Source organism: Drosophila subobscura, chromosome O, assembly GCF_008121235.1.
Source record: "Drosophila subobscura isolate 14011-0131.10 chromosome O, UCBerk_Dsub_1.0, whole genome shotgun sequence".
NCBI lineage: Eukaryota > Metazoa > Arthropoda > Insecta > Diptera > Drosophilidae > Drosophila > Drosophila subobscura.
Window position 1 is genome coordinate 25,768,307 of NC_048533.1, and position 27,646 is coordinate 25,795,952.

Genomic DNA, 27,646 nt, shown 5'->3' on the forward strand with positions numbered 1-27,646 from the left:
TTCTTTTAAAAATATATTTAAGTTTATTGCTTTACTTAATCAGTACAATTCGTTTATCAGAAATTTTAATTATTTTAATTCTCTAAGTCTCTGAAACTTGCTTTTTGGGGACAAGTCGAAGGCTCTACTAAACATTAGCACCGCTCTGTGTTTCGGCAAATAAATAATATATGAAATACAATTAGCACAATAAATAGTTCGAGACTAATAGATTATAGATAGTGTAGCTTGGGTTTTTAGAGGCAGGGTGGGGAAGTGTTTTGGGGCTAGGAAAAATGGGAAACGCCGCCTTGCACAGAAGCCTGGCGCAAAACATTTTGATACAAAATTATTTGGCAAACTTTGTGTGAAAATGTGAGCAGCTGAATAAATAGTTATTAATAAATAGAATAATAGTTATAAATGCATGTCGCTCGAGTTCTATAGACCTAGACATATAGATACGAAAGAGACGTCTCCACTTACCACTAAAAATTAGCCTAACTTTTACTAGAAAGAATCGGGGAAAAGCACTTCATTCCTGCTTTCCGGCTCCTTTAACTAACTTTTAATTCGAATTTAGCTGGGGGTTGGGGGGGAGATAATTTCCGTTTGATTGGCAATGCGCAGATTCAAAATGCTGGAACATTATCGATTTCCAAGGCATTTAAAAGCGCGCATTAATGTGAAAAAAAAACATGCGAGGGGGCAGGGGTTTCAATTCGATCATCAATCATTGATCATCAATCTATGCTTAAGTTGTAAGTGTAGCCTAAGTCTAGGATTGGATTATCTCTAGGGTTTCCAATGATTTTTGCATTTGTCGCCGCTTGGGCGCATATTTTCTATTCAAGTCTCATCGAATCTTTTGAAGCTTTCGAGGCATATTGCGTTTGTTCCCAGCTAAATGTGAGAGCTGTGTTCTGGAGTTGTCCGTCTAGTACTGTTGTCCGTAGCGTCCGTTGATGCCGCTGTCGTAGAGCTTGCTCAGCGTGTCCTTGGCGCTGTGGCCCATGTGGGACGCACCCGACGAGGCGGATGATGGCGGTGGGGGACCGTACAGCATGGTGGGCGCCCCATAGGTGATGGTCGGCGTCGGCTCGTGCTGGTACAGGTATCGCTCCTTGTGTGTGCGTCGCTGGACGGTCTTCCAGATGCCAAAGATGCTCAACTGGGCCAGCAGGAAGAGCGCTCCAGCCATAATCAGTCCTACAAAAGAGAAAGAAGTGAAAACAAATGGCATTACTCGAGAGGTTCTCAATCGATCAGCAATTTCAGAAGGGAAGTCGGCCTCTTATCGCCATAAATCATTGGGATTATCGCTGGCAAACGATCTAGTTCTCGATGTGTACATAAAACAGGTTTCCCCCTCAACCCAAAGAGCCGCCAAAGCAACCCACAGAAAAGATAAGATCGTTTCAATCAACAGAAAACAGGGAAGAAGTCCAAGAAGTGACCTAAGATCGGTTTAGTTATCAAAGAAAACAAAAGTGGGCGCCACTTGACCCACTTTCGGCCATAAAACGAAACAAAAACCAAAACAAACAAACAGAGAGAGCGAAGGAGAGAGAGAGAAGAGAGAAGAGAGAAGAAATAGGCCCCCAAGCGACCAAGTGACCAAGTTGTGACAGCAACAAGTTGAAGATAAACATAAAACAATGAGAAATAAAACAGCGACAATTTAATGCATGAGTTGCATATTTTGGCATGCCACAAGAGGCAGCAGCCACACAACCACACAGCCACATAGTCGGAGCAGCAGCAGCCACAGATTGGACTCACTTTCCTTACCCTCCACATTGCATGCCACAATTGTTGGGTTCTTAAAAGTGCAACATGCCACATAAATAAGCCCAGGCAGAGCAGAGGCAAAGGCAGAGGCCGCTCGGCCATGGTCGTTGGAGGAAATTCGAAATGCCAATGCCGGTAGAAATCGGGTGAAAGTGCCGCCAAAGTCAAAGTCAAAACCAGAGTGCAGTACGACTCGCATGCGTTGTCTTTGCTGTTGCTGTTACTGTTGTTGCTGTTGTCGTCCAGTTCACGAAATCAGAATTTAAGAGCATCAGCCAGAGCAACAGCAACAACGAGCGACATGCCAGATGACTATCAAAGATTACTTTGCTGTACTACGTTTTGCTGTTGGCCATAAAAAGTAAGCTCGGAGCAAGCTAGAGTTCCACAGAGCAGTCGCTGCAAAGCAACCAAAATAAAAGACACAAACCATCATCATCATTATTATCCACATCATCATCATGATGGCTCTTTGGTCATGACTTGAATGAGTTTCAATAACAAAGTGCACGCACTTGAAACTGGCCTTTTATTTATGTGTATTTGTGTGTTGCCCCCAACTTGATCTGACAACAGCAGATCCCCAACAGCACTGTTCACATCCCCATTCCCATTCCAGTTCCCATTCCCGACAACAACAAGACCAACAAAAGAGAGAACAACGAAAATATACAAAATTATTACAATTACTGTAAACGTTCAGTTAGAAAGATGGAGAGATCCAGCGGTAGTAGTAGTAAATCGAGGCGCCCACGACAAAACACACACAAAACAAAAAGAGTAAATAATTTGATGAAAAGCCGAGAGAGCCAGAACAATGAGAATGAGGTAAATGTTGGGAAAAATCGAAGCGAATGGGAAGAAAAGTTGTATGGCAGAATATAGAAAGCGAAACCAGAATAATTTTTGGACTTGGAATACGCCTGGCCATGCAGTTAACTGCCCAATTACTTTTGGTTAGTGTAATAAATCTCCGACTGAGGGTTACTTAAAGAAACATTTCCATAAAGTAAGCATTCAACAAAGTAACCAAAATGATGGAAAGCGAAATGAAAAGTCCATCAAATAAGGAAGTGAAGTTTGTTCAGAACTCAAAGCCAAGTAATAGCTGAAATTAAACATCATTCAAAGACTAAAATATCCATTGCTAATATAATTGAGATAAGTGGAAAAGGATTCATTACGCTAAACAATGTTCGCAGTGGAGTGGAGAAAAAAGTGGCTGTGCACCGAAAGCGAAAAGCAGGATCACATACATGAGAGAATACCGAGCCGAGTAATGTCGGGAATCAAGCTTCATTTAGGGACTCGGCGAACCAGCAGAAAAAGTGACCATTAAATTGATTGGGCAAAAAGTTGCGGAATATCGAAAGCGAAACAAAAGCTCAGCCCATACACACATACAAACTTGCTTGAGCATACACACCCGTACATAGTATATGGGAAGTACTTTTCTTGAGAATTTTGCTGGGTGTAATATTAGAAATTAAACATCATTGAAGGACTTGAAGATGCTCAGTGGTATAAGGTGAGCATTAAAATGATTGGGATAATTGGGGAAAGAGATTCGTTTATATTGTATGTATAAATATCGCTGGTCAAAGGAATGAAAAATGCTCATAAGCTTTGACAAATTATAGGCCAGATGGCGTTAAATTAAATTGCTGCTCTGCATGCCACAACAGCGAGTCTCACTGTCTGCACGCATTAAAGATCACCTGTCGGGGGCCATCTACAGTGTACCGTCTACCGTCTACGATCTACCATCGTTCCGTACCAACAATGTGTGTGGCAAATGAGCTTAAAGAGCAGAAGAAAACCGTTGCTCTAATTGCAGACAATGAGCTTCGGCCTGGGCCGACTCTGATCTGCCTTGAAATGCAGCGCGTAATTACAACAAAAATGTACGTTGTTGTTGATGGCGGAACGGTGGTCCAATGCACAGAGTCCCAGGCGCAGTCGCAGTTGAAGTCCAATCTGAAGCTTAGGCTGGACCTGCTGCTGTCTAACGAGCTGTCAATTTAACGCTTCAACGCTGCATTCGCTTTAATGCGGCATGGCAATTGCTCCACAAAGGAATGACACATGGGAGATGGGTGGCTGGGTGGATGCAGCTACAGCTGGAAGCGCTGAAAACTGAAAACAGAGTGGAGCAAACTGCATGCTGAATGCTGCAAAACTGAAACCGAGAACTGAGAAATTTCAGCTGCTGCTGCTGGCTAACGGGGATGGACGGAGGAGACGCAGACGCAGACGACGACGACGGCGACCAACTGTGCAGAAAAAGTTTTCGCGCCGCACGAAAATGAGGCGTGCACAATCCTGCACAGCTGCAGCTGAACTAGTGACCTGGTCGTGAGCCAGAGACACCAAGCCAACATCATAACTTGTTTAATGCAGTCACAAAACACGTTCTGGACAGCACTCAGCAGTCGGAGGTGGATGTGCTCTGCCGTGGAGTGCTGTGAATTGCGGGGGAGCAGCGGAGTAAGCAGTTAGAGCTGCGATCCGAAACAGAACCTAATTTAATTCTCATGCAGTAGGAATCATTCGGCCAAAGTCGGCAATGATGAAAAATTGATTCATTATCAAAATTAGCGAGCAGGCAACAATGGGCCAGGGCCAAGAACAAGCTCACTGGCTCACGATGCTGCCAGTCGGCGTCGCCCCATCGAATCATACCCCCCTGCTGATTCACCCAGGCCAGCACGACAGTCGACTACAATGACGACAACGGATACGCCAGACGATGAGGAGTGAAACGAAGGGGAAGACGAAGACGAAGACAACGTCCTGCTAGCTCCTTGTCTATGCAAATCGCGTAACTTTTGATTCGCGCTTGATTGGGCATTTTCACAGAGAGCCAGAATCGGAATCGCTAGAATGGGTGGAATAGGTGGAATAGGTGGTGGGAGAGGACTTACCATAGCCATTAAGACAAGTGAGCTTGTCCTGGGCAACGCCCGCATATGCCTTCTCGTGGGGACCAGATCCGCTGTCATTGCCATTGGTGCTGCTGCTGCTGCCGCTGCCATCCTCTGGCTGGAAGCCAAACTTGTCTGTGATTTGTATGGACTGCACGAGCAGTATGTTATCATCAACGGGGCCCACATCCCGACGCTGGCGTGTGCTGACCATGAACTCGCCTGTGAATCAATTCAGGCAGTTAGTACTTGGTAGGGATAGATTGCATTCGCTCTAGGTCTGGCTCACGGCGGCAGACACACACTTACCACCATCGGTGCCATTGAGCACTGAGCGCTTCTTGCGGCCATAGGAGACCAGAGACTTCAGTTCACCGCTGGCGCCATCCTCGGAGTCGCAAATGACGGGCTCGCAGCGCGGTATGCAGGGCGTTACCAGAGCGCGGAACTGCACCACCTCGCTGGAGGGGAACTTGAAGGCATCGAACTGGGAGAGCAGCACCTTGCGGTTGTGCGTCAGCTTCTGGATGGTGCCCATGATGTATTGATCGGTGGGGCAGCCATTAGCATCGATCAGCGTTATCTCGGCACTGTCCGAGCCATCCATGGCCACCAGTTCCCTAACGAAGATCTCGTACGGGCTGTTCTGTTCGACGATCTCGAAGCGAAGGGCCAGGGGATCGCCCACCTCGGCGATGCGCTTCATGTCACTGCCATCCCGTGAGGTGATCTTCATGATCACATTCGGCGAGTCAATGGTGATCTCCTCGCTCAGCGACGATTCAATTTCACCTGTCACACCCAGATCGACATCGTTCAGCACCGTCTTGTTGGTCAAGTCGTACTGGCAGGACACTGCCAGGCCCAGATCCGAGGATGTGACGATCATGTCGTGATGCTGGATGACAATGTCGTTCATATACCGTCCATAGGCACTCTGGCGGACATTGCACTCGAGGTCATTGTACCCCATGCGGAAATCAAACTCCAGCGAATTGTTCACATTCACAGCGCAGGACTTGGGTGCTCCCTTGGCATAGACCTTGCCGTCGAAGAGCTTGGAGGTGCGAATCTTGGTGATCATCTCCCCGGAACGGCACTCAATGGACACATTGTAGCAGGCGGAGAGCTCGTAGGTGGCTGCCTCGGGCACATCCAGATAGGGATCCATCACGTCGGTGAGGGTGGCGCGACTGTGATGCGACAGGCGACAGACCATGTCTCCAGTATCGTTATAGTCATAAGAGTGGCATCTGTCAAACGATTGTCAACCAGTCAGAACAGATGCGGGAGAGACTGAAGGAAATGCTTACCTGTAGGGGGAGTTTAGGCAGAGATCACGGCACTCGTCAATGGTATTGATGTCCTGGTAGACAGAGTCCACAGTCTTCAGAATCTTGCCGGAGATGCGCTTGAATTCGCAGAGTTTGCTGGGCTCCTCCGCACAGTTGTTCTCCAGATAGTCGGCCCCATCGTAGGGCTCTACACTGCCGCCGGCCGAGAGGGTAATACGATCCATGTCGGACAGTTCGCACAGACCCGAGTGGCGGTAGTAGTTGGCCGAGCTGGTTCGTGGTTAAAATTATGAGCGGTAGAGATCGGAAGAGGTGGAAGAGTTCGGAAAGCGAAGTGGCGAAGATCGGAAGGTGGAAGAGAAGCAAGAGAGTTACATATAATAGAGCATTAGGAAAGAAATCTCAAGTATATGTACATAGAGCACGAAGCAGTAAGTTAAGCCGCTCAAAAATAATAAAATATATTAAATGGGATTCATTTAGGTGTCAGATTCATCGATGAAAGAAAGATCAGTGGTGCTTAATGGTAGAATTATTACTAACTTTGGGATGATTTCTCTACTCATGATTTCTACTCTATATATTGAACAATTTCCAAAAGGAATACTTACTTTTTAGCATCTAAAATTAGAATACTTTGCCTCGAATTCCTAAGACTTTTCTAGTACAATATTTTCTACACTTTGGCAAACATTTTTCAATCCCTGAATCAAAATCTATTAAACATCTCTCCCTTATTCTCCTTAATTGCTAATTTTGGGACCCTTTTTTGGGCTACTCACCGGCATGTGAATTCGGTTTCCCCGAGGCAGAGCTCCAGGCAGTCGCGCCGCGAGAGAACCGTCTGACTAGATTTGACATGTTCGGGGAGGCGGTAACCTTGAACGCGATCGATGCACCAGGCCTTGGAGCAAGGACGGACGCCCAAACACGATTTCTGTGCGTAGATGGTGAAAACCGGAAACTGTGAGCGCGAAAGTGAACCTGAAAATGCACCAAAGAGAGTGACAGAGAGAGAGGTTGAGAGAGGGAGTTGGGAAACAGATAAAAACAGAGTCAGGAAAACCGGGAAAAATCAGGAAAATGCAACGGTGCCATGCGTATGGGAGGTGCGTGCGTTGAGCATTTGGTGCGTTTTACGCACACGCCCCTTCACTGCAAAGTAACAGGCGTGCAGCAGCAGCTGAAGGCTGATCTGAGGCTGAATCAGCGGCTGAATGTGGCAGCCACAGCGGAGGCAAAAGGCAGTGGCAACAGCAGCAGCAGCGACAACTGCATCGACATTCGACGACTGGGAAGGCTGTGGCAGCAGAAATTATGCGTTACTGCCAGCAACGCCAATGCCAAAAGCCAGTTTGCTGTTTGCAGAATAGGCAAAATCTAGTTTTCCTGGGCCCAGAGCCCCGGCCACAGCACAACATCGTATCGCCATCGTCGCCGCCGCCTTGGCTGCCAGCCAAATCATGCGTAAAAGCAAAAGGCGTTTTGCGGCCACTGGGAGACACTCGGGTGATTTATGCCTCTTGGCCACGAAAGCTGCAGGCAACAGGCATAGCCACAGCCCCAAGAAGCAGAAAATAAAAAAACATGCAACCTGCATGAACTAGAACTCAATAATTGAGCAAATGAATGAATGAATGAGTGAGTGAATGAATGTGTGAGCGAGTGGATTGAGTGGCCGGCTAAATTATTGAGCTTTCTTTGGCACAAAAAACAAACAACCAACTGGCGGAGTAGTAGTCGTCGTCGGTGTCGCATTCTCACACTTTCTAACTCACCTGGCAATTTATCGGCCGTGGTCTTGAACAGCACACAGAGGCCGGTTTCGTAGTTGACAGCGCTGCAGGATTCATTGCTCTGGCAGGCCTCCAAACAGTCGGTGAGCATCAGGGTGCCCGGCAGAGTGTCCAACATTTTCGAGGGTGCCGATAGCACATACCTGAAATTCAGATAAAGTAGTTCAAATGAAACAGATCCGAAAGATAGTCCAGAGGGTTTCCCGTTCTCCCAAGCTTATTTATGACCCATAATCAATGAGTAGCTAATGAAAATGAAAGTGTTTCGGTGGGCATTCTAAGCCGGTCTGTGAGTCTTCATTATGGGCGCAAACAAAAGACTCTGGCAACGAACCTGTCGGCCTGGGGCCGATGACATCAAACCAGTCATGGGATTAGTCACGATTTAACCAAAAAGTGTCACTCCTACTGCCGGAAAGGCACAGACACAGGCACGGGAACAGACAAAGATACAGATACATTTGCATATGCTAGTTAGCAGGGGGCTTGCCACTGAGTGGCAGTGGCACTGACTCCATTTCTGGGTTCCCACTTGCTGCTTCACCGTTATGTCTCTTTCTCTGCTACCCGGCTACCTCGTCTCTTCTTCTCTTCTTGTTATGGAAATGTTAATTGGCCAAAATGTCAGTTGCATTTCATTAAAAAATGTATGAAAGCTTCGGCACGGGCATTGTCTTGTCTTGGCCCGCGCTCTTTGGAATCATTCAAATTTTAGAAGAAAAGCAAAAGTGAAAATATCGCAAAACACACTAAAATTATAAACAAAATGTAATCAAGTTTCTATAATGCCCGGCGATTGCGTAAGCAAGAGTTGAGTGAAATTTTTGGCATTGTTTTGTGACAGTTATGATATGCCAGCAAGTGGAAAACATGAAAATAATTATGCAATTTTTAAAGAGAAAACTTAACCAGCAAAAATCATTTAAATTAGGAGACGGTTTGCAGATTCTGCTATTGCAAAGAAATCTAGGTTTAAAGATTGTTTTTGAGTGTAGATAAATCTCTGAAATCAGCTCTTTTTGTGCAATGTTTTTGGCAGTATCTTGGACCATTATTTCTCATTCATTGTGTGAAATTCTCATATATGCAACTATGCGCGATCTTTTATTGATCATTAGTGGCACCAACTTACCCGGTAATGATCTCGAAGCCAATCATATCTGGATCACACTCCTCCTCCTGCAGCTGGGCCGGGGATTTGTCCGTTTTGGCCTCCGGCTGGGCCTCGTTGGGCGTCACCAGGGGCTTGGGCAGCTCTCCGCTGCTGCCAGCTGCAATTGTGGCTGCCTCCGCTGGCACTTCGCTGTTTGACTCCGTGGTGGAGCTACTGCTACTGCTGCTTGTAGTGGCGGCTGAGGCGGATGCAGAGGCAGCGGCTGCGGCAGAGATGGCCGCTGGCGAAGGCGTTACATTGGTACGTGGAACGGTCTGCTTGACCGGCTTGACAGGACGTTTTGTTTTGCGTGCGGCACTGGCGGCGTCACTCGCAATTAGACAGAGCAGCAGCAGAAAGGTGCAGCGGCGTAGAAACATTTTGTCTGCAATTGAAAAAGATACAGATACGACGAGTTGGTTAGAGAGGGAGGCTTACATAGATGGCATAGCCGGAGAGCGAGAGATGGCAAAATGTTAATTAGCAAAACTAATTTCGCATTACGCGTAATTTATGTAATTCCTGTTGTGCATTCTATTAGTTTTGCTGCTGCAACTGAGAGAACTGGTGACGGGGCGCTACATGGGGGCTTTGCACTCACAGGAATGAAACGAAACGGAACTTCTTTCTGTTTGGTATTCGGTATTCGGCGTTGAATGTTCGGTCTTGGGTCTCTGGCCTGCCTCTGTTTGAGCATTAATTGCCTCACTTGTTTCCCCCGTGTTTCAGCGTTTAATTAAAACTACAGCTGAAGTTACATCTTGCAGCTCTCGGCTCTTGGCTCTCAGCACTCTTGCACCATCTTATTGTTCCTGCCACACAATAACAGTACCAGTTGCAGGCCAAACACAAAACAATAAGAATAAAAACATTGTTTAGTCCACGGTTTATGTGTGAAAAGCGTTGGCTGCCTGGGAAATGGGGAAATGTTTAGCCAGAGACAGAGACGAGGAGGAGAGAGCCAGTCGGGATGTGGGTGAAGGCCCCATGCTGGGGGGAAACGTGATGCGACCCCATAGGCCTAGTTTTCACCAAATCTGGGAAGCATTGGCATTCCTAAAACAAGTATATAAAGTGGGATAAATGATAGCATCACGAATGAAAGCGTGATTTGAGATGCTTTTCTTGATTAGAAATCTTCAACTTTTGTTGATCCTCATGCATCATGCATGGGTATTGGTTGTGATTCTTCCATGATGTCTGACATGATTTACTTTCCACGTAATCCCCTCTATAATATCATAACAATCTCTGCTATCCGCTTGTGTAACTTCATAGCTTAAGCGTCAAACAATTAACACTTCACAGCCAATGAATCTCTGATCTACAGCAGACACCTCTCTACACTTTACACCTTACAATGCGCCGTTTTTCTGTTGTTTTTTGGCCAACTTTTCAGCGTGAAAGTGAAATAAAGTTTTATCTCTTCATTCATAAAAAACGATCCAACGGAATGAACACATTTTCGCGTTGTTAAGTTGTATTTTTTATGCGTTTCGGGCTGTCGACAGTCGACTGTCGGCTGTCGATTCCATGGTACCGCTAAATAATTTCACTGCCCATAAAAACCATCACAAACAAAGAGTAGAAAAACAGTCTCTGGAGATTCGCCAAGAGAATAGAAGACAACAGAGAAGCGACCCGAGGTGGAGAGCAGAGAGATGAGCCACCTGTGAGATAATCTAAAGTGCTGCTCATTATTTTGCCCCAGAGACACAGCGAAGAAGATTTAGCGGTTAATAAGCGGATGCGTGAGAAAAGATTTTTGCGCTCGATGCGCTGTTTGGTTTTTTTTGTATGTTGTTTAATGTTTCGTTAGTTACATAATTAATTATGCCCCTTGCTGGGCGACGGGTCGAGGGTAAAGAGGTGAGGGTGAGTGGTGGAGGATGTGGGTACAGTGCAGGTTGCATGCAAAACAAGTGCCACGCCCACACCTGCAAATCTGCGCTCACACATAAATTATGAAAGCCAAACAAGGGATGGGGCCGGGGGGGTCGCAGTCGTACCTCTGCAAAGACCCGTTAATGTTAATAACATGCTTTAAGATACTGCACTAAAAAACAATATGCTGCCCGGCTGCCTCGATCTCCCCTGCCAGATGCCAACTCCAGATTCCGTCGCAGCCCGAGGCCACAGAGCGGCTTCCCCATTCCACCACACTCCTTCTTCTGCTTCGATCATCTTTGTAGCTGCTGCTGCTGCTGCTGCTGCACCATTCTTCTGCTCGATTGAACGGCAATATATGAAGCAGACAATAAAAGAGAGATGGAGAGAGAGAGAGAGCGAAGGAGAGGGGCAGCTCTCATTATGGAAACCCTCACTTCCACTTGCAATTAGTGGTATGAATGAATTTATGCTAATTATAGGCCTAGACAACAGGCGCAACGCGCTTTTAATAAGACACCACAGGCCACTCCTCCCCGAACCTTCTCCAAAAGATAAAGAGCTGCGGCTGCATTTCTGTATAACTATCTTTGGTTTTTTTGGTTTTCGGGGTGTTCCATCTTCATCATCTTTCTACTTACTTACTATCTGCCCCTTTTTTTTCGGTTCCGTTCCGTTCTGTTCTGTTCGCTTCGTTTTGGTTCGGTTTCACCTGCTAACCCACAAATGTAATGAGCCATTGGACCAAAAGTGGACAAGAGAGAATGAATGAGTGAGTGAATGAATGAATGGTGGTGGTCTGGTCTGGTCGAAACGAACCAAAGAGAACGGTAAATGTGCGTGTGTGTGGCATGTGGCTTTTCGGATGCCAAACATTCACATATTCACATTCGAAATAAAAACCAAAATTCAGAATTCTCTTTTGTGGTTTTCCTTCACTTAGAATTTCCATGTGAGCGTAACCGAAACCCATTTTAATTAACATATAATTTGTGGCTAGGCAAACGTTTTGCCCTGGCCCCACAGTCATCGCCTTTTGTTTTTCCTTTTTATCTCTCTCCACCATACGATTTTCCACGCACCGTTTCGGTTGATGTTCTTCCACGGAGGTTAGATATGTCTATCAATTTCACTAATTGAACGTTAACAAGCTGCCGCCGCGGCAGAAGCAGCAACAGCAGCAGCAGCCTCTGCTGCATCAGAGCTGGAAGCGTTTGTTCCTCCATCTATCAATCATGTAAGCCACTCCACAACTGAGGACTGGGAGAGATGTAAATGCACGTATACGAATACCATTGTTAGTTATTGGGTGAGAGATCTGTTGTATGATGCGATTCCAATTTGTAGCTGGCCTCTTCCTAGTGTGGCTCTTCCTCCTTGTTAATGTTTGGCTCGTAAACAAAAGACTTAGGCCACAAACTAATCATATGTGAAGCGAATCGCACTACCCAGATGGATGGCCTGCAGAGTTTTCATTACAATTCTGCTAATGGTTTCCAGCATCCGCATTTCCAATTGAAAACAATGGATAAGCTGAACTCATTTGTCGATATGGAAACTAAATTGAAAACCACAATCTCAAATTGGGGTTTCAGGCCCACTCTCGCGAGGTCAGAACAAACGATTCTGAGGCTGGGGCTGGAGGCTGGTAAACTGTGAACTGGGGGGCTGACTTTCAATATATTCAATAAAGATTTCTCTAGTTTCGTATGCGGGTTCCCAGGCAGCCATCCATATCGCCGATGGCGCACAAAACAAAAGGAATAATATTTTGGATCGTTCGATTTGAATTTATGCCAACTAAATGCCAGCCAGCAAAATGCCAAATGCTAATTGACTTTGCAGCCATAGAAAAAACACTTTCTTAATGGAAATTCTGCAGAAAAGAAGTAAGAGACACCAGCCAGCTGTAAGGAAAAACGGACTCTTGGAATACTTGAGTACCTGACCAACTCCACTGAGCCGCAGTCGGAGCATGCATAATAAATAAGGCTAAGGCTTTTGTGTGGAGAGAAATGAGCGGTTGGCTGCAAGGAGGAAGCAGCATATTAGCACGGAGACTGAATCAGAGTCCGCGGCGGCATTATCATAAACTAAATATAGCAGCAAATATCAATTTGATTGTGCCTGTGCCGAGAGCACAAATTGAGACCGGTATATACAATGGTGTGCAACGAGAGCAGCTCCAAGACGGAGTCCAAGACACAAAGTCAAAGCCAAAGCTCGAGTCGAGTCAGAGTCCCCGACCGGGAGTTGGCATTGTTGTCCAAGTACCGTTGAAGTTTAGCGCTGCTGCATGTCCGGCTGCTGGCCAGTGATAAATTATCACTCTTGGCCAGGCCATTACTTTTCGGAAATGTACGAGGTGAGCGACTGCAGTGGCTCACCGCCACCAAACTTATGGCCAGCAATGAAAATGAGAATGAGAATGGGAATGGGAATGGGACTATGAGAGTGCGCTTTAGCTGACCAAAGATCCGCAGAGAGTAATAGACAGGAGAAAGAAAAGACTTCCAGGTGCATTCGCTGTTCGCTCAGTGTAGAATGGGGGCCAAGGCGTTGGCGTTTATTATGCAAATAATTTAGCCTTAACTTAAGGCCGCAAATTAATATTGCTCAGCGGTGGAGGCTCACGGGAACTACAGTTGGACAAGAGCTGGCGCAGAGCTACTCCTCAAGCGCTGAAGCTCGAGTTAAAGTTCCAGCGCTGAACAATGTCGCATTCATTTAACGGCACTTGGCTGATTGTTATTTAAAGTTCAGTTCATAACAATTGTGTGGCTGGTTGTCTGGCTCTGTGCCAGAGTGGTGTGGCTCTGGGTGCTGATGCTTTGTCCGTTTTGCAATTTACTACTTTTGCATAGTTAACAACTTGATTGGTAGCGCTGGGCAGCTGTTGGCAGCGGTGGAAGCACCCGAGCCATGACATTGAAATGTAGGCCTTGCCATCATCATCATCATCATCATCGATGCCCGCCAATGATTGTCGTCACAGTAGATGTTGTTGTTGTTGTTGTTGTTGTTGCTGTTGCTGATGTTAGCCGATGTTGTCGTTGTCTGCTGCCTGTTGCCATGCCGTTGTTGTCATGCCGCATAAGTGGGGAGTACATGGTTGCTGGTTGCTGGTTGCATAACTAACAATGTTTAGAGCGCATAAATGCATGGCCATGGCCATGGCTATGGCTATGGCGATGGCCAAGCAGAACAGAACTCCATCTAACATCTAACATTCAGAGTAACGGGGTCCCGCACAAATGCTCATGACATGCAAAAGAATTTCAGTTATGTTCAGCCTCGGAATCGGTTAGGAATACTTGTACGATAGATACTCAGAGGGGGGGTAGAGCAGGGGGTGCCTTTGGGTGGGATATCCAACCATTTAGCAATGCAAATTGCGTTGTTTAGCTTATAGATAATGTCATTCAGAAGTATCGCAAAAATGTTTAAAGAACTCGAAACGAGTTCGCTGCCAAAGTCTCTCCTTTCGATAAATGCACCTGATAAGAATGAAGAACGACAGTTGACATAGAAAAGAAGAGAGGAAAAATGTTGCGGTTGAGGCGTAGGAATGTGGATGATTGATTAGTGATTCCAATCATTTGGCTCTTTGATTGCATTTGAATGGTGATCAAAGGAATTAATGCAACCGGGGAACTGTCAAATATTTCCTTGATATAAATTGACGGTTAACTTTTCACTGGCTTGGCCGTTTTAATGATCTTTTAATGTTCGTACTTGAGTGCTTTGATGAGTTTTCAAAGAAGATTCCCATTTCAATTTGTTCTAAAGTGCATTTGAAAACTGTTCAACACAAAAGACTTTATATGGAATAGAATTTGTGGTTTAGCTTACTTTAATGGTAGCTTCAATGGGATCCTAAGATCACGAGAGCTCTGATCTTTTGCTCTAAAGTGTCTACCTCTCACCCCTATTCGGTTTCCAGTTGAACTCTCTAACTTGTGTGTGTTTAACAATTTCAATTGCTAAGCCCTTCCCTGCAGCCAGCCAGCCAAAGTGATTAAGTATGATTATCCGCATAAAGGGATGCTTATGCTTATCGCTGATGGCCATCCATAATCATTTATGATCATTTAGTGGGAATACACGGATGACACAGAAACCTCACCTCACCTCCAGGATAGAGCAAATAGAGCCCGTGGTAGTGGCCATAAAGATGACTCCACTGTGGCAGCCATAAAAGACAAAAGCAAACATCTCCAGCTACATCTTAATCTTCATCAGAGGAGTCACAGAGACAGACAGCCACTCGTAGTATATGGCCATAAGCTGGGCAATTAACACTTGACATTCTTTTCACTTTTTTTCTTCTTCGTTTTTTGCCATGTCGTTGATATGCTTTGGGCACCGGAGAGATAGTGTTGAAGGGAAAGGGGAAGAGTGCTGGGGCCCAGCACTAATCGTCTCATAAAAACACATTTTATTTGAACTACGTGACAAACAGAACTTTATGGCTGAAGTTGGACAGAGAGACAGAGAGAGAGCCGCCGAAAGGGAGTTGTGCGACGCGAGCAGCAAAGTTCTTTTCGGACGTGTGTCAAGTGGGCAATAACATTTCGCTTTCTAGCAGCCCACTTAGGGTTCTTGGCTTTCTGGCTTTCTGTCTCCGTTCTGGCCATAAGACTTTCCTTCCACTGCCTTCCATTGTGTGCGTTGGCTTTGTCGATGCGATGGCGATGCGGCATCAAATTCTACTTGAGCGCTAATTCGAGTCAATAAAAAAGCGTTTACAGGCAAACAATAATGAATGCTAGTTGCTGCCATTCCCATTCCCATTGCTATTGCTATCGCTGGCCCCGGCTATTAGAAATTCTAGAAAACTGGCTCACAGCCGCACAGAAGTGAAAGAAAGCCGGCCGGTCGGTCGGTCGCTCGGTCGCTCATGAACGTAAATTAAACGAGAAAATGCCAGGCAAAAACAACACAAATATAAACTACGTTTTCGAAACTCTCAATAGCTGCGGCACGGCACGTGTCTTTCCCTGGTTTTCTCTTTGGGAAATTCTTGGCGTAAAAGTAAAAATTCATAAAGAGATGAAAAACCCGTAACCGCTGACAGCCAAACATAAATCCCGACAAAGCCGAAAAAGTTGGAGGCCTCCCCGAAAAAGGAAACGACCGACCGACCAGCTGGAACAAACCAAAAAGCCAGCAACAACAACACAAAAAATCTAAACAAATTGAAAAGCGCACGCCAAAGTCGCATCATCATCATCATCATCATCCAGAAGAGGCAGCAGCCAAGCCATCCAGTGAATAGGTGGATAGGTTGGAAAACTGGACCTGGAAATCAGGTCGGTCGTCGGTGGCGGCTGCCGCTGCCGCTGCCACAGCCGTTGCACCTCCCACAGTCAAAAGATTTATGCCCCCGTCTAACTGTTCTACAATCCACTGGGAGCGACCGAAACCACCCAACCAACCTCTAACCGAAAGCAACATCTACACCATATCCATGTGTGTGTGCGTTGCATATTTACGACTCAATCAAATGCAAATTGCAAGAATATTTGAGTTACACATCTCTTGGGAAGATGTCGTCGTGCGGGGGCTGCCCACCTGCTGCTCTACAGGTGCACCGCTGCCTGAACAGGTAACCCAATTCGTGGAAAACGGTTATAAATTGCGTGAAAATGCATTACGCAAGTACAAAAGGCTGTGAATGGTGGCAGCCACATCATCATCAACAGCAACAGCAACAGCAACAGCAGCAACAACAATGCGAAATGTGAATGTGAATTGGCTGCTCCAGTTTTTCCGGGCTAATTTATGCAACATTTGTTCACCTGGCAGGTGGAAGCTGTCGGCGCACGTAACTGTCAACATGGCGCAAAACTAACTGTAAACTGTATATGCCACCGACCAACCACCCACCCAGCCAGCCAGAGAGGCAACCATCCAGGCAACAACCCACCTAGTCGCCAAGCCAGCCACCTTGCCACCATCCAGCCACCGACTGCGCAGCTAATTGTCGACGCTTTTTGCATTTAAGCCAATTTGCGTTCACATTGTTACCAGTTACCGCTTTGGTGGCTGTCCAGAGAGTGGCTGCCATATAAATTTCCATGCTCGAATAGTTGTTAAGATCTCTCGGGTTCTCTGGCTATGGCTCCCCTCCTCTCCCTATCTATCTCTCTACTATCTGCATCTCTCTGTCCCCTGTCTGAGGCGATTAGAATGTGCCATTAACCCATTTCCGAGTGGCAGTTTGGCTATTTGGCGCGAAAGATGCACACAGAATGTGCCATTTGAATACATGTGCAACAGTCCCACACACTCGCCAAAAGGACGATCGACAAATGTGATTAACCCATTAAAGACAGCAGATAAGTTATGGCAAACTTTCGATTGATGGAACCCACACTTAGTTTATATTTTTGACAATTTATTCTCTTTGGGTGCCATCTTTCTTCTAAGTATTTCCTCTACGTTTTTCTGTTCTTTGTGCTGCTTCGAAAAGTTTGTCAACAAGTTTTGTGTGTGTACAACAGGTTGACCAAAGGATGAATGGCTGGCACTTAAATATCTGGCACTCAAGGGGTTAAAAGCGGCTTACGGCAGCTAAGACAACAAACAACCAAACAGAGGGAGAGACATGGAAACGGAGAAACAAACAAGTTTGTTGCTCAAACATTGGCCTAAGTAAACAGAAGTAAAACCAATTCAAAGGCGAAGGAGAGTTGGGATTTGTTTGTTTGCTAGATGGATAGACTGATTGATAGACTGACTGACTGACTGACTGAATGACTGGCCGACTGACGGACTGACTGAATGACTGCCTCTGTGTGTTGCTGTGGCTGCCTTATGATTTCGCCTTTTGCCGACGTTGCGCTAATTTGTTGGCATCCATTGGAATTGGCCAAGACAGGAAGGCAGCCAATGCATCGTGGAAAACGTAGAAAACTGCAAGAATTTTGCAGACAAAAGTTGCCGACACTGTCTGCTGGAAGATTCCTGGTAATTCTCTGTTTGATTTATTAACCATCATTACACACATTCGATTGCCGTTGATGCCCCGTCTTGCTGCCGGCAGTGATTTTTGCAACGTCGATGTCGATAGCGTTGGCGATGGCAATGGCGATGGCGTTGCTGCCACTGAATCAGCTACAGCAATCAGAATCAATATCTCAGCTGCACTTCCGGTTCAGGTGTTTGCCATTTGCCAGAGGAAGAGAAATCCTTTTAGGCCAGAAACGCAAACAGAAACAGAAACAGAAAGAGCCACAGACACGGAAACTATGGACACATAAATAACCACCAAAAAGAGAGTCAGTAGCCCAATTGGCCAATATATAAACTTCTATATGTGTATATATAGAACGAGTCACATTATATAATTTGCACGCGGAGATTTATGGCCAGACATAGTTGCCCATTTCTGGTGCTGCAGCCTGCGATTGCTTCCATTCTCAATGCGTCTTTAAAACGCAATAAATATTAAAGACATTGCCGGTGCACCTTCCGTCCTCTGCGTGCTGTTTATTCGCCAAAAGCTGACTCAGCCATGGCAATGGAGCCGCACGAGTGCTGCGAGACTATCTGCCGATAGGCAGCGCGAAAATGTTGCCAAGAAATGTTAAAAGTGGAACAGGCCAACGGCTCGAACCGAGCCGAAGCGAACCGAGATGCATGCAACAGAACAGTCACTGCAAGGCAGAGGAGTAGGAGGAGAAGGAGGAGTCTCTCCCAGTTCTTGGCCAACAATATTCATTGCACAATTATGCCTTGCCTGATTCTTATACCAGATCTTAATGCTTTATATAGACAACTAATTTATGCAGTGTCTGCACGTCAGTCAGGTGAAAGATACACATATTGTATAGAGAGGCGAGAGAGAGAATTCAGCCCACGCCAAATTATTTGCTATTTAGCCAAACATCAGCCTAGTTAGTGGAGCCACCGAAACTGGGTCGATGATATGCGCTGGAATGCAGCTGAAACTGCAACTGAAACGGCAGCAGAACCGCCAACAGTAGACGGCAGCCAGCATTAGCATCGGCAGCATCTGCAGCCTGTGGACTAACTTCCTGTACGGAATTTGGCCCAAACGAAATTTCACTTCGTATTGCATTGCAATAAAAGATCTTCGAGGGTGAGCCGACAAAGATTAGAGAACGTTTCCGACCCCACTCACCTTTAATTTAAACAAAATCCACAGCCCACGCGGTGGTTTACGATCAGCAAACATGTAACATTCGCTTTATGGTCCTACACAAAAATCTATGCCACGATTGCTCGTATTCCTCCATAACTGCTCTATCGCACATTTCGGCACACATTTCACCCCTGCAGGGGTGAATATTGTATTGCTATAACTTTGTGCATGGCATGTTCAAATCTTTACGATCGAGGGAGAATTCTAATGCATTCAAGACTTTTTTTTACTTCCTGCTCTGGGCGTCCTTCACAATGGGTTTTGGCAGCACCACAACCAGCACATCAAAATGTTCATGTTCCCAGTTTTTATCGTCATGTTTGCATTTCGTTTCGTACAGCACATTCTCACTTTATATTTTGCACAGTTAAGACAAGGGTTAAGACATGCACCATAAAGTGGGATTGTGGGTTTTTCTTTAACAACTTGGCAGCCCTCCCTTAGCCATTTGTAACACATGTTTCCATTCATAAATTCCGCAACAGCAAGTGGGCGGTTTCTCCTAGAGTCTAGTTAAAGGTTGGCCTAAAATACATTTCCTGTCAACAAGTTGGCTGCTTTCTAATACAATTTTCAATATCCCAGGAATCGTTGTGGTTTACACCATCCTTCATTTTAATTGTAATTATTTTGTGCACTTAAACTCAGCGATTCTCCACATTTACGATCGTAGACTCGTTTCGGCACCGAGTTGACCCCCAAATCGATCTCTCCTTAGTTTCTACATCTCCAAATGGCCGTTCCCATTTTCCCGGAACATGCTGCCTGCCCATAAAATCTTCCCCATTGTCGAGAACTTTGCTCTTGACATAACCTTTTTCCTATATTTGATTTTCCACATACCTTAAATGTTTGTTCTCGTTTCTTCCACTTCGTTGTAATCGACAAACCTCAGTCCGGGGCTGTCTGTCTGTGTGTGTGATCTGTAAGGCAAACAAATGCAAATTAGTTAAATATTTGCCTCCAAGCAGCAACAACAATGGACCCCAGAGAACACCAAAGCAGGAGAGAACCTCCACTCTGGGCCCGAAACCCACTTAAAGTACAAGAGGCGGAGCCTTAGCAGCCTTCTGGCTGGCGTGTTATCATCCCCAACGATACAGATCTCAGCAGCAGCTGCATCTGCATTTGCATCTGAAGCCGAGGCAATTGAGTTTAGTGTGACAACGTTTAATGTGAAAACGAGAACTAAATAAATAATTTTTACCACTGGGACAACAGCAAACAATGAGATGCGGCGATAATTTCATTATAAGAGAAAACTTAGAGGGAGATTCAGTCTGAAATTCCGTCTGCGATGGCCTGAGATGGAGCTGGAGCTGGAGATGGAGATGGAGCTGCAGATGCGGCGTGCACAGATGTATCCGTCTTGACGTTGAGCGCTTATCTAGAGTTTGAATCGTCAGCAGGTGACATTGAAGTAATTTACTTGCTTTTGCCAGTTTCCACTGGCACTGGCACTGCCACTGCTACCCACACAATTTATTTGCAACTATTTAAACGAAGCAAAAGGAAGCGAAAAACCAAGAAGCAGCAGTCAGTGCGGCGCACAGAAAGCCGCTTTGGCGCAAACCAAGGCAAGATCTTGGCTAGTATTATTAGCCAACTAAGAGTTGAAGTTGAAGCTGAAACTGAAGCTGAAGCTGGAGTCAAAGTCGCCGCAGAGGAGTTGCAGTCACTCAGAGCACTTCTTTTTCCTCAGTTTGAGTTCCAGCTCCAGCTCCAGCTTTAGCTGCAGCTTTTGGCCTCTTCTTCTGTTAACTTCTTGCTTTATTATTGGCTGACAGTGTCGTTGTTGTGGCAGTTGTTGTCGTTGTCGTTGTCGCTGTGGCTGTTGCTGTTGCTGCTGCTGTTGCATTTCGCATTCCATGCTAGCGAAAGTTGACCTAGTCGACGATCGCGGTTTTTGTTTTTTTGTCGCTGAATGGAGGAGGTGGTGTTGGTGGTGGTGGAAAAGCCAAGCAGCCAGAAGTAAAGAGGAGTTGAAGGAGCACAGTGCAGCCAGCACAAAGCACAAAATTTGCTTATAAATAACGAAATTAAATATGGCCAAAAGCTAAATAACTCAACCAGCAACCAGCAACAACCACTTCTGGCTTCTGGCTACTGGCCAAACACTTTTAACACTTTAGTAGCGCCAGCAAATTCCTAGCTCTCCTCTCCGCAAATGAAAATCGAAATTTACCCAAAGTTTCTCTTTACCGATGCTGTTTTTTGTTGTTCAGTCAGTATTCTGGTTGCCAGCTGAGCAGCAGCACACAAAAATGTACACAATTAAGTATGCAATGCACGCGTCTGACTGCCACAGCCACAGCCACTGACACAGCCACAGCGATGTTCCCCCAGTTTCCCTAGAGTCTCTTTATTTTGGCAACTTTCTTTTGGCAGTTTCAAAATGCAAATCGTCTTGATGATGATAGAGTGCCGGGCATTCTAATCAACTGGGAGATGGCTGCAAGTTGTGCGACTCTTACTTTCGATCTGTGGCACACTGCTGACGTCAGACAACAAGTGGTTTCCGCTGGCGGCTAAAGCAGACTCAACTCAAAGTGGAGATGGCGGAAGCCTCAGCTTCAACAGCAACACCAGCCACAGCCACAGCCACAGCCATAGACATTGAACTGTAACACTTTCTATTGAGGTCAGTCCGACCAAAAAGCAGCACAGAAATAATAATAAAATGCCATCGAATGGGTGTAGAAGCAGCACAAGAAGCAAGTAGAAGTACGGCTGGAAGTACGGCTCGTGGTTTGTTGGCTCATAAAAGGCGGCCAAAGTGCCAGACGGCCATGCACACAATGGAAATGCCCAAAATGCCAGGCACGTTGTTCGGTCACACCACCGTGATGCTTCCCTGCTTGGGCATACCATCCCCAGCCAACAACTAACTCAAGAAAGAAGAAAAGTCCAACCTATTAATGTAATTTTTTCTCTCTCAATTTTCGTAAAGATTTCCTATATTTCGGAACTGAAACGCAGGCAATGTCAAAATGTTAACAGCTTTCAATGGCATCCACATCCACCTTGGCCGTGTGTCTGTCCGACTGGGTTTCTGGAAGGGGTCTTGGGTTCGGCGGGGTCTGAGGTCTGCGGCGCTTTCTTTTGTGCCCCAAACGGCAGATTTTTGTCACGATCCCGGCTCGCTTGCGCTTTTAACGTTTATTGGATTATTGTCATTAAATTTGTTTGGCTTCAACTGAGACTGAGACGCCGGCAATGCCTTGAAAGCGAAATGCAGACGGAGAGAAACTCTGTTGTTGCGGAGCTTAAGGTAGGGAAGTCCTCGATATGAGTCAGAGGTTACCACTTAAGCGGTGCTGCCTGTCTTGAGATGACCTTGGCGTGAGGAGGTCACTAGGAATCCAATAAATCTTGGAGATGGAACAGAAATGAGCTCTGAGTGGAGTAAGGTAGAAATATCGAAAGGAATTTACACATTTTTTGGAAGTTTCTTGCCTACCAAAATGCTTTAAAATCTATAACAAATATGAATATTGTTCCCCTCTCATAATTGACTTAAGATTTAGTTGAAGTCTGTCTCCTAATGTCTTACTCAACTTGAAGATGTTTTATTATAATAAACCCGTGATAATATCTTTGCTACTGCACCCAACTGGGCGTCATTTTTGGCTTCACACAATTCACCAGCTTATTGTCCATCTGTTCTCATGAATGCATCCTGGCATTGGCTTTTACTTTTCTTCCCAGACGTTAAACCACCACCACAACAACAGAAAGCATCCACCAGCTATTGCCGCTTTTCCTTTTTGCATTATCATTGGCTGCGGATTGGCATTGCAGACGGACAAATATGTATGAGGATCCCAGCCACATATCCATCGGCAAGCCAGCTGCCAAATGTCAAAGTTTAAGCAAATACAAACGCCTTGGCATTGGCATTGAGTCTGGGACATTGGCATTGCGATGGCGATTGCCATTTGGTCGTGCCATGTGAGTCTCTGTCTCCGTCTCAGTCTCTGAGTTGCACCCCAAGGCATTTTCTTCCACTTCGTCCTCGGCTTCGTTTTCCCGCATTTAATCGGCGACAATCACAAATCTTTTGAAGCGGAAAAAAGAGGCGCAGGCGCTGGCATAGGCATAGGCCCAGCCACAGGGGGAGGATGGCGGGGAGTGAAGAGGACAGGACGTTTTTATTTATGGCCAAGAAAAGCCAAACAAGCGAAAGTCAAATTCTTCAACGATTATTTTCTTGGTAACTTTTCGGCGGCTGCTTCTGCCTTGCAATCGTTTGCCAAAAGTTAAGTGTCATTTTTCCATCTCTCTTTCATTTTGGTGGGGGGTTTCCTCCCGAGGGCGGCACAGGCAACAGGCTACAGGCAATGAAATCTCCTGCCATTGTCTCTGTCTCTGTCTCGGGTGGCACTCGGGACGGGAGTTCATTGATATTTTGAGTGCAGCCACGTTTTGTCTGCGAAAAGTGAAACTCTCAATTGTCGGTGTCCGATGTGTCTCTGTCTTTGAACTTGGCTTAGATTTTTAGCCCCCAGCTGTGTGGCAGATGCTGCACATCGGTGGCGGATGCCCGATGCCCGATTGTCGATTGCAGCAGGCGAAAACTTTTTAGTTTTCAATTAAATCGCAATTAAAATATTACCAAAGCAAACTACAAAGAAAATACTTTCACACAATCGCAAATTATTTCGGGCAGCACTTCTGGATGAATTAGCCAAACTGCACGTCAGAGTCAGAGTCCGAACGAAAGCGAAGCCACCAATCAACTGGTTTAAACGAGTGCTCGAATCCCCATCTCCACACGACTTGGATTTTGATGGACAGCCTCAATTGGGAGAAGAGAGTGTGCCGATGCTGATGCTGATGCCAATGCCTTGTTATTAGCCAGACTCTAGAGAGATGGTAATGATCGCCATGTGATTGAACAGGGCGTATAACCCATGAATATTGCAACGGAAAAGTGTGGGATAAACTGTACTAAAGATTCCGCTAAAGAGATACTTCGGACAGACAAAGAGGGGAAATCCGATGTGTAGAAAGTTTTATCCATCAAATGATATCATCAGCGCAGATGCCAATTTCCTTTAATAATTTCTCAACCTAATTTCTTGTATCTTATCCATAAATTATCGTTTAGCCAGTGTTCAGATTGGAGCGAGGCATTAACCCAAAAAGGTGCCAAAATGCCGAAAATGAAGACAAAATGCAAAATAATTTCCACAACGAAATCTGAAAAATCTGAACAGTTATGTTACTTCCCATCTGCCGGCCCATTGTTGTATAAATCTTTGCTAATTGCCACGGCAAACAGACAAACTGTGCAGGGGACAGACCGACGGAAGACCGACCGTTGTATCAACTGACCCAAAAGTTGACAATCGTAAAATAAACAAAAATGGAAATTTGGCACACCAAAAACCAACACCACAAAAGGCCACAGAACACGCAGAACTGTTAACCCAAATGAGATTTATGCTCCCAGAACTGGGGAGAGCTTCTGATGGCGCCTCAGGGAGGGGACTCTATGTCTACATAGAGGCTTGGCGTGGCTCTGCAGACAATTCTCTGACAATTCTTGCGGCTATCCATCATCCCATCATCCATCAATTTTCTTGGATAAACTGAAACGGAAGCGGTGGCTGAGAGAGATCTCTGTCTATGTCTAGCTCTAACTACTTAGAATCGATTTTGTGCGATTTCTTTGACGACAACTTGAACAGCCAGCCAGTCAGCCGGTCGCTGATTATTGTCAAGCCGCAAAAGTAATTTAGTAGAAAAAGTATCATAAAAGTTGGAAATCCATTGATAGTTGGCAGTTGGACTTGCGCCAAATGTCAAATTAAATCTATCAATTTCACAGCAGAATGCACGCCCAAATGCGTTGTGGGGTCCCTGCACAAGTTTCGCGGACAGACATTTCAAATTGCTTTGCTGACACCGTGTGGGGTGTGGCCGGCCGGTCGGTCCGGACTTCAGCTCTAAGGCTCAACAGATGTTGTGGCATTTGATGTGGTTTGGCTTGTAATTGCAATGGTAGAGGGTCTGCTGCAGAGCCAGGCTAATCAACGCTAACTGCAACAAACAAGCTGGACAAACAAAACGCAAATTGTTTTCTAGCAGCAGCAGCAGGAGCTGCAACAAATATTGAATGCACTTGACAAATTACAAAGCCAAAGGCAGACACAGACACAGAGGCAGAGGCAGAGTCAGGCAGCCAGCTAGGGATCGGGATGCAGCTTGAGAGCGTGTTGAAGATTTTTCTTTTTGCCCATTTGGCGGCAATTAAAGCGCACGCTTCGTCTAATCAACAGCGACTGGCAGGCTGCGTAAATGAATAGCTGCCAGAGGCAGGCAGGCAGCCAGCCAGGCTGCTGCTGCTTGAGTAGTTGTGGAGTGTGTGTGTTGTAACTGTCATGTCATCATGACGATGATGCCAACTCCCTAGCCTGGCCCAGCCCAGGCCAGCCCCAGTCAAGCCTGGGCAATAATTGCGGGCAAATTTAAATACCAACTCCCTGGTCATGGCCATGTCCACGTCCACATCCACGTTTGAGGCATCTGCTTGTGGAGGAACCCTAACATAGGCCAGACAGTAGCTGACATTCAATGCATCATTTCAGCCGGTGGTCTTGATCGTTTGTTGGCCTTTCTTTGATGCACTCCTGATCGTCATCACCACCAATCTTAGTCGCAGTCCCAGTCACCGTCTGAGTTCCATTCTCAGTCCCAGTCCCACATCCAGTGCCATTCCTGTTCGTCTGCTAGATGCGGATTTTGACACGTTGCATTGTGGATTTCACACCACATCTGGGCTTAATTATTTTAATTGCCCGACTTGTGTTCGCTCGGTTTTAATTAGAGGTTTTCAGATGCAACATAAAAGACAGCCAGGCAAAATGCAAGTTAATGGCACTAAATGTAAATGCCTTGGGAGCACACCCAATTACATTCTAAATGCGAATGCCTTCGACTAGTGGGAGACGATGGTTCTACGGGTATCGTATCTCAGAATCGCACAAAAGGGCTAAATTGCATCTAAATGTTGTGGCTAATTTATGGTCTAGGACTACCATAAATCTTCAAAGGGTTTTGCGCAAAAGGCTTCAAGGAACCATCACAAGAATTGAAGCCGTCTATAACTCTTCGTATCTATAAAAATCAAACTATTGACTAAACTCAAACAATTTAATGGCTTCGAATGAAGAATGGAAGAAACGTCGAAGGTCGTCGTATTCAGAATAGTGAAGAAAATTTCCAAGAGTTCATATTAAGCTCTTAAACTTCGGAAGATTAAAACAATTCGTTGAGCAGAGAAGTTCTCTTCAAGAAATTCTAAACAAAACTCCTAAATGGGGAATGAATTTAACCGAATGATTGAAACTCCCGAACTACATTTAAATAAGATCACAAATTACTGCTAAAAATATCTCTGCCAATCTCAAGGTTACAGGGAACAGGAAACCAAAGACCGATCCCTGTCTAGCCCTCGATTGAGTAAACAAAAAACGAAAAAAAAACACAATGAAGAGTTTTTGCCCGCTCATCTCATCTCACTGTTCCCGGTTTGTGGCCTGTCATTGCAGCATCGTCGTCGTTCGATATTATACTTGTAAATATTGTAGTTGAGGGGCATACTCGAATGTTATGCGGTAAAAGTTAATAAACACTCACTTGATGCGGGAAGAATAATTTGCAACTGCAACTGCAACTGTAACTTGGACTCGTGAGTGTCAGAATTCTTCCGAAAAGTATCCTTTCCTTTCTGTTCTGTTGGGTTGTGTTGGGTTCTGTTTTGGTTGAGTTCTTCCTCGTTCTTTCGGTGATCAATGCTGAGTCACGCTGCACTTTTATGATCAGTTTTATTCATGTATGTAAATGATCACTGCTTGTTGATTACACACATTGCACATGGAGGTTTTTAGGATTGAATGGGATTGCACTTGACTCTGGGGGTATTCCTTGTTGTCGGAGAACTGAGCTTCCTGGCCAGCGTCGCGTATGGATTTGCTTTAATGTTGGTCGCGATCGCTAAGAACCTGCCCGTCGAGAGTTGACCGAATAACTAAAGTAAACGTCGGGCTAATCAGTCGTTATATAAGTTTCTTTTCGATGGCTTTTCTTCGCTGCGCTGCTACGGCTCAACAATGCTGCTCTGCGCTGACTCTGCTCTGGGCTCTACGTGCGTTCGCCTTGACAATGGTGAGCGTTGTGAACCACAGTCGACGATCGAGCGCGAAAGAAAGCCAAAGCCGCCACACTTGGAGCCAAAACAAAGAAAGCCAAAGAAATGAGCTGCAAACACAAACGACTCAAAGCCCCCACTCTCTACTCTCCACTGCGCCACTCGAGTCGGTTTTGTGTTTGCTTTTGAGTCGGAGTTTTGTTTTGAGTGTGGCGAGCGAGGAAAAGCGGATCGTGTCTGTGTATCTGTACGAGTAGCTTTGTGTATCTTTGTATGCCTGCATTTCACTCCACAAAGACAGGCTGCTGCTGTTGCTGCTGCTGTGTGTGCCTGTGGCTGTGGCTGCTTCTTCTGCTGCTGCTCTTTCCTGATGCCTCTCTTTGATGTGGGGCTGCGGCTGCGGCTGCGGCTCTCTTGTGAGGCACATGTGCCACACGGATTGATATGTTGAGTGGAGAGAGAGAGTCCATTCATAATTTCGATTACAAAACCCTCG

At 45.7% G+C, this 27,646-nt stretch overlaps 1 protein-coding gene across 2 annotated transcripts; it reads right to left on the reverse strand.

Moving 5' to 3' along the window:
- Position 1: 1 nt before the first annotated feature.
- LOC117897979 lies at positions 2-27,162 on the reverse strand. Of its 2 annotated transcripts, XM_034807091.1 has the most exons (9): positions 26,640-27,162; positions 19,839-19,918; positions 8,918-9,323; positions 7,768-7,928; positions 6,772-6,973; positions 6,008-6,259; positions 5,004-5,947; positions 4,695-4,916; positions 2-1,188 (listed from the first exon to the last, which is right to left on the reverse strand). In XM_034807091.1, the coding sequence occupies exons 3-9, from the start codon at positions 9,316-9,318 to the stop codon at positions 917-919; spliced, it is 2,454 nt and encodes an 817-aa protein (XP_034662982.1). In that variant the 5' UTR covers positions 9,319-9,323; positions 19,839-19,918; positions 26,640-27,162; the 3' UTR covers positions 2-916. The 2 variants fall into 2 exon arrangements, with proteins under 2 accessions (XP_034662982.1, XP_034662983.1); XM_034807092.1 differs by lacking the exon at positions 19,839-19,918.
- Positions 27,163-27,646: the final 484 nt, after the last annotated feature.

Bases quoted from the DNA above. Each gene is read 5' to 3' on its own strand.
- LOC117897979 (XM_034807092.1), bottom strand. From the start codon at position 9,318: ATGTTTCTACGCCGCTGCACCTTTCTGCTGCTGCTCTGTCTAATTGCG. The intron at 7,929-8,917 runs GTAAGTTGGTGC...TCTGAATTTCAG, and splicing joins GGCTTCGAGATCATTACCGG to GTATGTGCTATCGGCACCCT. The intron at 6,974-7,767 runs GTGAGTTAGAAA...GTGCATTTTCAG, and splicing joins CACGGCCGATAAATTGCCAG to GTTCACTTTCGCGCTCACAG.